The sequence below is a fragment of the Mastomys coucha genome, unplaced genomic scaffold (assembly GCF_008632895.1).
Source record: "Mastomys coucha isolate ucsf_1 unplaced genomic scaffold, UCSF_Mcou_1 pScaffold13, whole genome shotgun sequence".
Taxonomy (NCBI): Eukaryota; Metazoa; Chordata; class Mammalia; order Rodentia; family Muridae; genus Mastomys; species Mastomys coucha.
The window spans coordinates 32,580,863-32,593,954 of record NW_022196895.1 but is presented as its reverse complement, the minus strand read 5'-3'; the positions used below and the strand labels follow the sequence as shown (position 1 = coordinate 32,593,954).

The following is a 13,092-nucleotide window of genomic DNA, read 5'->3' as shown; positions in this document are numbered from 1 at the left end:
GTGGTTTAGAACATCAACTGCCCTCCCAAAGATTCTGAGTTCAAGTCCCAACAACTATTTGGCTTGGTGAGATGGCTCAGCGGGTAAGAGCACTGACTACTCTTTCGAAGGTCCTGAGTTCAAATCCCAGCAACCATATGGTGGCTTACAACTACCCGTAATGAGATCTGACGCCCTCTTCTGGTGCATCTGAAGACAGCTACAGTGCACTTAATTATTATAATAAATCTTTAAAAAAAAAAAAGTTTGAAGTCCAATAGGGTGGCCCATGTCTTTAATCCCAGCACTGAGAAGTAGAGGTAGGTGGATCTTTATTCAGTTCAGAATAGCCAGGGCTTTACAGTGAGACTGTCTCAAAACAAAACAAAACAAAACAAAAAAAACCCAACAACAACAACAAAAAAAAAAAACAAGGTTTAATCCTTGCCTAAACTAAACAGCAAGTTTAGCCTGAGCAATTTATTAAGGTCCTATCTCAAATTTTACAAAGTAAAGACATACTAGAGATGTAGTGAGCAGAGTACTTGCTAGAGAACACAAGGCCCTGGGTTTAATCCCCAGGACCACTAAACAAATAACCATATAATGAATTCCTAAGGGGGGGAAAAAAACTAGGTTTTTTTGGTTTTGTTTTTGTTTTTTTAATGTATGGGGGCCGATGAGATGGTTCAACAATTATAAACACTTCAAGCCCAACCACCTCAGTTCAAACCCCAGAACTCATAGTAGAGAAAACTGACTTCTACTAGTTGTCCTATGAAACATCTAAAAGAATGAATGCTACCACACACAGGCATTTGTGCATGCACACAATAATAAATAAAACTGAGAAAAAAAATTTACTAATAGTAACAGTCCTAAATTCCCTCCTCAAACTCCGGGACCTTTTAAAGAGACCCAGCAAGAGACATACATTACTGGGTCTTTTATTTCTCATTTCTTACCTTTTCCTGCCCCACATGGGAAAAAAGATGATCTCCATTCCCAAACTATGTAACAACTAATTCATTGTCTGACTCTAAAATAATTTAGGAAATATGAAATGAGGATTTTATTATTATTCAAATACTTCACAGGTAAGTATTTTCACAGGTAAGAATATTATTTGTTATTCCTTCCAAAATAACAGGAAAAGACAGTTCATAAAAAAGAAAACAGAAAAGGTAAATAACAATTCATAAAAAAGAAAACAGAAAAGGTAAATAACAATTCATAAAAAAGAAAACAGAAAAGATAAGTAATCATTTCATTCACAAAGACAGAGTATATACCCTACTGTACTTACTGCTGCTGTGAGATATTTGAGGAATTTCTTTTCTGAAAGGAAAAACCACAAAAAAAAAAAAGCTTTCTCTTCTCTACAGGTTAAGAATCTATGGACAGCCAGGGCTGTACAGAGAAACCCTGTCTCAAAAAAACAAAAACAAAAAAACCCAAAAAAAACAAAAAACAAACAAAAAAAGAATCTACATGCTCGCCGACAGTGGTGGCAACCACCTTTAATCCCAGCACTTAGCGGGCAGAGGCAGGTGGATTTCTGAGTTCGAGGCCAGCCTGGTCTACAGAGTGAGTTCCAGGACAGCCAGGGCTATACAGAGAAACCCTGTCTCGAAAAAAAAAAAAAAAGCTACATGCTCACCAAATGCTATTCACCTTCCCAAAAGCTCCTGTGGCTCAAGAAATCTGTATTCCAAAACTAAAGTTTTATTGTTGTTGACATTGTTGTTATTTTGGTTTTGGTTTTGTTTTGGGAAGTTTTTTTTAGAAGAAAAAGAAAGGAAGGAAGGAAGGCCAGCCAGCCAAACAAACATAGTGGTGGCTCAAACAAAATACTGCCTAGCATTCATAAGTTCAGCCTGGACTACAAAGTATAATCCTGTCAAAAAAAGGGGGAAAAATCTAAATATACTCTCAATACCTAAATTCATTCTTGGTACAGAATGTATAAGTAAACAGAATAATAAGAATAGGTGTTCTGAGGTTGGAGATGGCTTAGGGTTAAGAGCACTCATTGTTCTTCCAAAGGACCTCAGTTCAATTCCCAGCACCCACATGGTAGCTCACAACCAGCTGTAACCCCAGTTTCAAGGGACCTGACACCCTCTTCTGGATTCCATGGGCACCAGGCACTGAAGCGGTATGCACACATATAGGCAAAACACCATTACATATAAAACCAAAAATTTTATTTATAGGCAAAACATCATTACATATAAAACCAAAAATTTTGTTTAAAGTATGAAGCTGGGCATGGTAGGACATACATTGAATCCTAGTAATTGCAAGGCAGAAACAGGCTGATCTCTGAGTTTGAGGCCAATCATGTCTACAAAGCCAGTTCCAGGCCAGCCAGGGCTATACATTAAGACCTTGTCTCTTGGGCTGGTGAGATGGCTCAGTGGGTAAGAGTGACTGCTCTTTAGAAAGTCCTGAGTTCAAATCCCAGCAACTACATGGTAGCTCACAACCACCTGTAACAAGATCTGGCACCCTCCTCTGGTGCACTTGAAAACAGCTACAGTGTACTTATTTATAATAATATATAAATCTTTAGGCCAGAGGGAGCAGGCACTGAGCAAGCTGGGTCTACAAGAACAAGCAGGGCCAACCGGAGCGAGCAGAGGGCCTAAAAGTCAATTCCCAAAAACCAAATGAAGGTCACAATTATCTGTACAGCTACAATGTATACTCATACACATAAAATAAATAGATCTTTAAAAACAAAGACCTTGTCTCAAAAACGGTATGAAAATGTATAGATTTTTCCCATAGCTTTAAACAATGTATGTGACAGAGACAAACACTAAGACAGGCATTTGACTCTGGAAGTTCACTAATACTTTTACCTGTGAAGAAATTTAAACACTACTCATATAAAAGCAAATCAGTAACCTCTAATCTCATTCATACCAATTATGTCAAAGTGCCCCCTCAAATAAAGACTACCTTCCATAATATTTAGAATAAAGCCAGCCTTTTCAGATTCTCCCTTACAAGTTACAAAGAAAACAAATCTTTAGAATCTAAAGTTAGCCAGCACTTTCTTTCCTAACCCATGTGTTCTGAGTTCAGCTCTCATCATCTCACTGAAAGGATAAGAGCCTTCCATACCTTCCAAACCCAAGCAGCTACAAACTCTCCCAACAACTGACTATCCAAATAAAATTCTTCCCTCATCTTGGCCTAGTTCATTTTCTTACAGGGAAATTAAAAAAAAAAAAATGAGTGGATAACATACACAGCATTTTTCCTAAGTAAAATGTTGAATCCAAAAACACTTCCTGTTCAGACCTAGGAAAAACAGTGCTATAACTGTACTCTGCAATAATTTTTCCTTATTCCTCTCAAATGCTCTAGCCAGGATCATTGGTACACAGGAATTCCTGTACTTTAACACCAGGACCAGAGGTTAAAGTCACAAGGGATGAACCAGGCATGCTAGAACCAGTGTAGAAGAAATAGTTAGCTAGGCATGGTGATGCAGGCCTATACTCCAGCACTTAGGAGATACAGGGAGGAGGGGGATCACAGAAAGTCCAGCCACCCTGGTCTACACAGCAGCTCACAGACTAAATCTAAACAATTAAAAGTCAACAAATCATAGCCAAATTAAAAAGAAACATAATTCTGAGCACTTAAAACACCACAGCTCACTTCTCTATCCTCACCATTGTCAAAGAAAATAATAGTCAACTCGTAAATGCTCATGTATGCAAGTATGTGTGCAAATATCTACAACTATGTACGTTTGTGTCAACTTTTCTTCAAGAGACTAAACGACATTATCCACCATCCTAAATTGCTCACACCTGAAATGTGCACGCAGTAATATACACATGTGCTAAAAGAAATGCAAGTGCTCAATGCATTTTTCTTCAAAAGAAAAGGAGTTTGTAGGAGGCGGCCTCTTCTCGAAGGCTAAAAAAACCTCCACGTTCAACTATCCAGTTATTCCGAGGCTCAAAGATGCCTTGGAACTTCCTTTTCCTGTCTAACTTCATAAAACGTCCAAGAGCCGATCACGTGATTTGTTTTTTTTTCGGAGTAAAAACTGAGAGCTTAATACTCACCTGCTTCAAACTAAAGAAAGAAAAAAGAAAAAAAAAACAAGAACTGCTCTACTTAAACGCACAGGCAAGGCCACACTTAAAGGCAGGGGCGAACAGCACACTAGGCTTCTTTGAGCTAAGCTTGAGTCCGCCAGTTTCTCGGGCTCCCTCAGTACCAAGGGCAGGGACTTTGGCTAACAAGACCCCGCCCTCCCCCCATCCATCCCCATCGCGGGGTGGGCGGGAGGTAGCCAGCGGAGTCTGGGTTCCCGCGCGAAGCTCGCAGACCAAAGAGCTCCCTATTGTGGGTCTACGGACCGGGACGGGAACCCTACCCGCTCCCGACGCGCGCCGAGGAGCAAACCCGGCGCTGCCTAGGCCCGCACCGCTGCCGCGGTCGCCTTGCAAGCGACTGCTGTCAAAGAGAGCACGGCACCCGGGAAGCGGAGGGTGGGCCAGCCGGGTGCCGGTCCAAAAAGAATCCACGTCTCGCGCAACCTTAAAGAGACCAGGGTCCTGGAGAGCTATACCTCGGACACCTCGTCCTCGTCGCTTCCAGAGGCACCACCTCCGCCGCCGGTCCTCAGCACGGCAGCCGCCAACTTGAAATCCAGCGCCGCGTCCCCTCCGCCCGCGCCGCCGCCGCCGCCACCGCCGCCGCCACCGACTCCCGGCGCCGGCCCAGCCTCCCCAAAGAGCCTCACGGTGCGGATTCCCAGCCCGACCCCTCCCGGCGGAGGCGGCTCCGCCGAGGCCCCAGCTGGGGCGGATCGCGGAGCCACGGAGTCCAGATCCTCCTCGAAGGAGGCGCCGCCGCCCCCGCTGTCCGTCAGCATGGTTCTCACGCGGAGCCGGAGACGCCGCCGAAGAATCACTCGCGGCCACCACCGCGGCCGATCCCGGGAAGGTAAGGAGCGGCAGGAGGAAGAAGCGTCTCTTTTTTCCCCCCCACCAACCCCGTCCCAGCAGCGCCACTAACTTCTCACTGCCTAACCTGCTGCCTCCCGCCCCTGAGACTCATCACTGGTTGCGACCTCCAGGCGCCTGCGAACCATTGGCCGCGGCCATCTGTCGCTCACGCTCTCCGTCACGCGCTGCTGGCTGGCTCGCAGCCCCCAAGCTGCGTTGACCCGCGTAGGCCTAGGCGGTTGCGAACGCCCGCCTCCTGCCTCTCCCCCCAACCCCCAGCCAGAGCCGACTTCCGGCCTCCTCCTGGATCTATTGGCCAGCCTCCGTGACGAGCGTAATCACGACCTTACAGTCTATTGGCTATACTCGTGGTCCGTCAGAAAAAGTAAAATGAGCCCTAACAATGGGGGAACTCCATTGGCGCCGGGTAGCGTCGGTCATCTCGTCACGGGACGTCGCGCGGTACGATTGGCCTGTGAGAGGACTTCATCCCGCCCCCATCTGAGGTGACGGGAAAAGGGCTGGGGGGGATTTCCATTGCTCATTAAAAAGAGGGCTGAAGTGAGAACCCGCAGGAAGTAACAAGATATGAAGGAGGACTTAACCCTGCTCTTGGAGAGTCTCGTGCGTCCAAGATGCAAGAGGCGCCGAGGTAGCAAAAGTAGCTCCCACCTGTCGCGCTCCCACCGGCGCCGCGGCTACGGCCGGAAGTAGCCGCACGGGGATTGGCGGAAAGAAGCGATCAGTCTCGGCGAAGCCCTAGCTTCCTGCCGTTTCCTGGTTGGAAGACCTCGACGTCAATCACCCCGTCAGGCTCCGCCTCCGGGACAGGTGAGGCTACTTAACCCGTTTGCCTCCGGCTGTTTGGGGGGGTGGGGGAGTCAAGGAATAGGAGCGGCCACGCTAACCCGGAGCCAGGATGGGGCTGGTTCTGTTGGGCGCCTCCCGCCTGTCCAGACAGAGCGCCGCGCGCGGAGCTTAAGCAACCCCGGGAGCAGCTCCGGTGTCGTCCTCCGAGGCTTCCCCACCCGCCCGCGCGCCGGGTGCCGGACCCGCGCACTCTACGGCCTTGGGGCAGGATGGCGTGGCGGGGCCGCGTTCTCTCCGGGAAGCCGGCGGGCTGGACAGCGCCATCCCTTGGTCCCGGGAACTGTCCGGCAGAGGAAGACGGAACGCTGCGTGGAATCCGACTGCAGGGCTGGATGCGGCTAAGAGGACGTGCTCGCGGGCTATTTCTAGTCCGGTGCCGCCACTTTTATTTGTTGAGTGACCTGGGAGCGTTGGATGTTAACTCTGTAAAATGGGAATGTGAGCACCGTCCCCACCGGGTGGTTAGGAATTAAAGTTGATAGCACACAGAGCTTAGCAGAGTGACCAACTTATAGGGAAGATAAATATACCTTTTTGGTTTTTCGAGGCAGGGTTTCTCTGTATAGCGCTGGCTGTCCTGGAACTCACTCTGTAGACCAGGCTGGCCTCGACCTCAGAAATCCGCCTGCCTCTGCCTCCCAAGTGCCTGGACTAAAGGCGTTCACCACCACCGCCCGGCTAATTTTTTTTTCTTAATTAATCCTCCCTCTTCCTTCAGTTCTCAGCCTGTCCTGGGTTCTGCCAATCAAACCAATTCTAGCTAAATTTCTGACCCCTTGGTCATCTCCCTCTAATGATTTTCTCCCTTCCTGTCCTTCTTACCCTCCCCCTCCCATTTTATCAATAAAAATTAAAAGTGTTCCTCACTAATTCATGACTTAAGAAAATCACAAAGGATTTGGTGATGTTTGTATGACAAATGTCCTTTTATCCAGCAAATGTACATATAATAACAACTTAGTAAAAAAAAAAAAAAAAAAAAAAACCTTGTCATTTTTCTGTTTGGAGCCCTTATAAAAAAATTCTATCTCAATTGTGCAATAATCAGTACTTTGCCTCCATTAAATTGGGTTTTGAAAAATCCTATCTTCATATATTGAGCTGGAGAGAAGGTTGTGCCATTAAAATTCAACCAAAAGGTCAAAAATATACCGATTTGGGGGAGGAGGCTGCTGAGCCAAAAGTTTTAATTGTTAAAATTTCTTAGATTGGTAATTGTTCATTTCATATGCCAAGAAATACAGTGTTTCCTATGATAAAAATATATCTGGTTCTTTCTAGATAATAAGTTGGAGAAAGTGGGAGACATTTTATTTTACATAACTATTTTTATGTAAACAGCATATACAGATTTTGTGTTGTTTTGTTTGTTTGGTTTTGGTTTTTTTGGTTTCCAAGATGCAGCTTCTCTGTGTAGCTTTGGGTGTCTGGGAACTCACAGAGATCCACCCGCCTCTGCCTCCCAAGTTCTAGGATTAAAGACATGCCCATACACAGTTCTTTTTTGTTTGTTTGTTTGTTTGTTTGTTTGAGACAGGCTTTCTCTGTGTAGTCCTGACTATCCTGGAACTCGCTCTGTAGACCAGGCTGGCTTCAAACTCAGAAATCCGCCTGCCTCTGCCTCCCAAGTGCTGGGATTAAAGGCATGCGCCACCACTGCCCGGCTCATACACAGTTCTAATTAGCCTGCATCCTCTGATGTTTTCAAGGCATGTGTGACTAGCTCACAACTCAAACTAAGCCACTAAGCAGAAAAGAAAAAAAAAAAACCAAAAACTAGCACTGCCCAACCCACTTCAAAGCTGCATTACAAAGAAATTGCTGTCATTGCTACCACAGGTACAAAAATAACTTCTGAAACAACTCCCTGAATAAATACGTTAAAGTCTTTAAACAAATGTAATGGATCTGAAAGAGAAGAAACTGAAAAGTGGGTATTTTCATTTCCTTCATCCATTTGAAAAATACATACTTCTTGATTCAGGGCCTAAGAACTAACCCAGAGAAGCCTGGCAGTGGTGGCACATGCCTTTAATCCCAGCACTTGAGAGGCAGAGGCGGGTGGATTTTGGAGTTCAAGGCCAGCCTGGTCTACAGAGTGAGTTCCTGGACAGCCAGGGCTACACAGGGAAACCCTGTCTCAAAAAAAAAAAACAAAAAAAAACCCAAAAAACAAAAAAAACCTAACCCAGAGCATAGTCCATAGGATTGAGCAGCGATCATTGTTCCCTCTGAACATCTTCCTGAAACATGACAGAAGTTTATCATTTTGGCGAGTGCTATGTAGTTCAGAACAACCAATGTAGTTCATATAACTACAGCTCTGTGCTTTTATTTATTTTTTTAATTTATTATTTTATGTACATAAGTGCTTGCCTGCATGTATGTCTGTGTACCCCATGTGTAACCTGAGGCTCACAGAGGCCAAAAGAGGGTGTGAGCTGCCAGGTGGATGTTAGGAATCAGACCGCAGTTCCTCTGCAAGAACAGCCAGTGTCCTTAACCACTGAGCCATCTCTCCAGGCCTCTTATCTGCTTATTTATTTACTTACTTACTTATGTTGTGTGAGTGTGTTGACATGTGCCGCCACAGTGCTCATGTGGCTTGTGCCACACCACACCTGTAATTCCACCATTCAGGAAACTGAGGCAAGGGAATTGAGAATTGAAGGCCAGACTAAGCTGGACAGCGTGATCTTGTCTCAGTCAGCCAACATGTGTTGGAAATGAGCATTAGAATAAAAATTGTGCCACAGAAACCCAACAGGAGTGCTCATTGTACTGCACTTGTCCTCATTTGTTGTGTTTTGTACCTTTAGGCTACTGAGGACCTCACACAGAGCTTCATGCACACTAAGCGAAGCCTCTACCTGAGCTACATCCCCAGCAGTATACAGTGTATTTATAATGTGTTCCCAAGCATGAAGTTCTTTTTTACCATCTTTTAGACAAGCAGAGAAAAGTGGAGGCAAGTCCTACAGCTTCGAGGTTTTTGTCTGTCTATCTGTTTGTTTGTTTTGTTTGAGGAAGGAGTGGGACAGGGTCTCACTATGTGGTCCTGGATGGCCTAGAACTCACTAAGACCCACCAGCCTTTGCCTCCCAAGTGCTAGGATAGCACACAACACCATCCACAGAAATGAATCTTAAAACTTAAGAGAGGCTCTTCCTCATAATATGAGGGTTTTTTAAGGTTTATTTTTAATTATTTTTAATTATGTATCTGTATGTAGGTGTGTGCATATACTTCTGTGCAGATGACCTCAGAGGCCAGAGAAGTTGGATTCCCTGGAGCTGGAGTCAACAGACATTTGCAGACTGCCTTGGTGCTGGAAGCCAAACTCTGGCCCTCTTTGAAAACAGTAGATGCTCTTAACTCCTGAGCCATTTTTTCAGTCCTATGGGGTGGTAGTGGTGGTGGTGACTGTTGTGGTATTGGTGTTAGTGTTGTTGTTATGGAAAAATAAATAAAAGACAGGAGTGCTTGAACAAATTCTCTCCCAACTCAAATTATGCATTGAGTATCTCACATTTGAAGGAAAAATTTCAGAGGTCAACATGTTAGAAAGCAATGGATGGCCCTTGCCCTCAGAAAGCCATCTCCCCTACCAGCTATGTATATGAGTTTGACAAACAAAATCATGAATACAAATACTTTGACTACATATAGTTTTTTAAGATTTATTTTTATTATTGTTAGTTATGTGCATATGGGGGGGGGGGGTATGTGCACATCAGTGGGAGTCCTCACAGACACCAGAGATGGCAGATCTCCCTAGAGCTACAGGCAGTTGTGAGCCTTCCTATGTGAGTACAGAGAACTGAACTCAGGTCCTCAGGAAGAGCAGCAACTGCTCTTAACCACTGAGCCATCTTTCCACTTTGTACATGTAGTTCTTGGATGTGGAACCTGGATTTTCCCAAAACAATGAATTTCAGCATACTAATCTCTCACAGTTCATCCCATCTGTTAAAAAAAAAAAAAAAAAAAGCAGAAGTAAACCAATAAATTTGTTTTACTTTGATGCTGTTTTTAACCCTTTCTAATTCTATTGAGAAGGAGAACTGGGGAGGGTGGCTCAGTTGGTAAAGTATTTGCTTGCACAAATGACAAACTCCACAGATATATAAACCACACACACACACACACACACACACACACACACACACACATCACATACAGAAAGGTGGATAGTTCCTGAAGAGAGACAAACTCAAAGTTGACATCTGGCCTTCACATATACATGCATGTATACACACACACACACACACACACACACACACACACACACACAGACAGACACTTGTGCTTACAAAAACTAATTAAAAGCTAGCAAGATGTCTCAGCTGGTAAAGATGTGTGCCACAGAAGGATGGCCTGAGTGATGATTCCAGCAGCCTATCTGGTAGAGGGAGAGAACTGACTCACTAGCTGCCCTCTTGACCTCACACACTCACCGTGCTGTTTGTGACACACACAGATGCACATGTACACAGATTTCCTATTTATTATTTACTTGTGTGCATGTGCGTGTGCGTGCACCCTCAGAGGCTTGAAGGTGTTAGAGTCCGAAAGCTGGAGTTAAGGACAGTTTTGAGCTGCCTGTCATGGCTGGTGCTAGGAAACAAACTTGGGTCCTCTGAAAGAGCAGTGAGTGCTTTTAACCATTGAGGCATCTCCCCAGCTCCCCATCACCATTTTTTTTTTTTTTTTTTTTGATGAAGCCCAGCATGGTAGTGCTGACCTGTAATCTCAGCACTTGGGAGGCAAAGACAGGTGAATTAAAAGGTCAGGGCAAACCTGGCAAGTAAGTTCAAGGCCAACCTAGGCTAAAAAAGGCCATGACCGCAAAGGACAGAAAGAAACAAGTGAGCTAATGAAGCAGAGTGTGGAGGTACACTCTTGCAATCTCCAAACTGGAGAGGTGCAGGAAGGAGAATCACTGGGGCTTGAGGTCTACCTGGGCTACATTGTTTCAAAGCATCTTCCACTCTCGGGGGAGCCCCTGCATGATGGCACTATAGTTCAAATCCCACCACCACATATTTAAGGCATCCACTTGCCAGCCAAGAATGAGTGAAATCTTTAAAAAAAAAAAAAAAAAAAGCTGGGCAGTGGTGGCGCATGCCTTTAATCCCAGCACTTAGGAGGCAGAGGCAGGAGGATTTCTGAGTTCAAGACCAGCGTGGTCTACAGAGTATGTTCCAGGGCAGCCAGGGCAATACAGAGAAACCCTGTCTTGAAAACAAACAAACAAACAAAAAAATGGGTGTAATTGTACATACTTTAATCCTGATACCACTACAAAGTGAATTTGAGGCCAGCCTAGGCTACTCAAGTCCCTATCTCAAACTAAAACAAAATTTTATATATACCAGACAGAGGTAGATTATGGCTTTATGAATGATAAGTATTTAGTTCTGCTTAAACTATGTGTGCATGCTGTAGGCTTATATTTTTCAAACCTACTTTAAGAAAGGTTTTGCCAGGCGGTGGTGGCGCACACCTTTAATCCTAGCACTTGGGAGGCAGGTGGATTTCTGAGTTCAAGGCCAGCCTGATCTACAGAGTGAGTTCCAGAACAGCCGGGGCTACACAGAGATACCCTGTCTCGGAAAAAAAAAAAAAAAAAAAGAAAGGTATTTAAATGCTTTAGTGTCCCTATAGCCCACGGACCAAAGGGAGGGGAGGAAGATGGCTAAGAGGACAAGGGGGACATGGACCTTCTTAGAAGTAGTTCTTTGGGGTGATTCCAGTCGTTGTTAGCAGTGCCATCCACTAGCAAAACTAAACAGGAATGAAGAGCTAGTCAAATGAAATACTTGGCAGTGAGTGTTAAAGAAAGTGTGCAGGGGTTGTTTTTAGTTAGTTTTAATTTTTACTTTTTTTTAATATTTATTTATTTACTTATTATTTGTAAGTATACTGCAGCTATCTTCAGACACCCCAGAAGAGGGCATCAGATCACATTACAGATGGTTGTGAGCCACCATATGGTTGCTGGGATTTGAACTCAGGACCTTCAGAAGAGTAGTCAGTGCTCTTAACTGCTGAGCCATCTCTCCAGCCCTAATTTTTACTTCTTTTAGTTGTTTGTTTGTTTGTTTGTTTGTTTGTTTGTTTCTGAGAGATGGTCTCACTCTAGCCTTTAACTCAAGGAAATTCTTTCACCTCAGCCTCCCTGGTACTGAGATCCTAGGCAGGCACCACCACATCTGGGCCAGGAACAACCATTTTTTTCAGGTGAAGGTGAAGATGACTAGTAATCTTTTGTGTTTGGAGGAACTTAGCCCATGCAAAAGTCAAGACCTCCTAAAACAAAAAACAAAAAAACAAAAAAAACAACAAAAAAAAAAAACACTGGACAGAAGCACAGATCAATGTCTCTACAGTAACTAGAAATATGTTTCAAAAAGATATCTGCAGAATGTAGACTAAGCTGCTTCCCCCCGCGGAATCCTTGGAAAGAATATATCTTTCATATTGCCTTCCTGTGAAGATGCATCTTTCCAGTGAGAGATGAAAACTTGCAACAATTCTGTAATATTTCCCCCACATGAGTACATGGTAAAGGAAAAGCCAAACATCACACTGAGGAATGCACATAAGCAACTATATAGAAATGCAGCACAGTCTGCGTTTGCATTTGTACATGCTCGTCGTATAGAGAAAAAGAAAAAAAATCTAAGCCTACAATCAGTGGATCCCTGGAAAAGTCAAGTCCAGATTTCTGCTTCTGTCTCACAAACCCACTAGGTAAACCTGAGGCTAGCTGCCCTAAACACCTTTCATATGCATTCTTAACCACTATACACTATAACTGAGGCAGCCATAGCTGGTCCCTTTAGAAGCTCCCCTTAGCTAGTGCCATGTCCTGCTAGTCTTTAGAGTTCCCAGGCCAGTGGGAGCTTGGGTTCTTATAACTCTTGATGGGGGAGCCATTAGATAGCAACCCAACACAAGCTCACACTCACTGCACAGGTTACTGTGGCCTGGCATTTAGTGAATTGGCACTTTTGAGTCAGAAGGATTCCTGAAGACCCTCTAGGTTCACAATTCTATCACTTTTCTTTTAATTTATATGTGACAGGGTCTTGCTATGTGGCACCAGCTGCAGACTGGCCTTGAACTTAATATTTGAAGGCCTCCTCCTCTTCCTCCTCCTCCTCCTCCTCTTCTTCTTCCTCCTCCTCCTCCTTCTTCTTCTTCTCCTTCTTCTCCTTCTTCTCCTTCTTCTCCTTCTCCTCCTCCTCCTCCTCCTCCT

The 13,092-nt window shown here is 44.6% G+C and overlaps 1 protein-coding gene across 3 annotated transcripts in view; it reads right to left on the bottom strand.

The window, feature by feature from the left end:
- The window catches only part of LOC116087014 (ankyrin repeat and KH domain-containing protein 1), an 83,641-nt gene extending 78,428 nt beyond the window's left edge, over window positions 1-5,213 (bottom strand). The window contains exon 1 of one of the 3 annotated variants that reach the window (XM_031365395.1): window positions 4,580-5,213. In XM_031365395.1, coding sequence (XP_031221255.1) covers window positions 4,580-4,885 — 306 coding nt within the window. In that variant the 5' untranslated portion in view covers window positions 4,886-5,213. The remainder of the gene's footprint in view (window positions 1-4,579) is intronic. The other 2 variants (XM_031365394.1, XM_031365396.1) reach the window with 2 other exon arrangements.
- Between the last annotated feature and the right edge of the window lie 7,879 nt (window positions 5,214-13,092).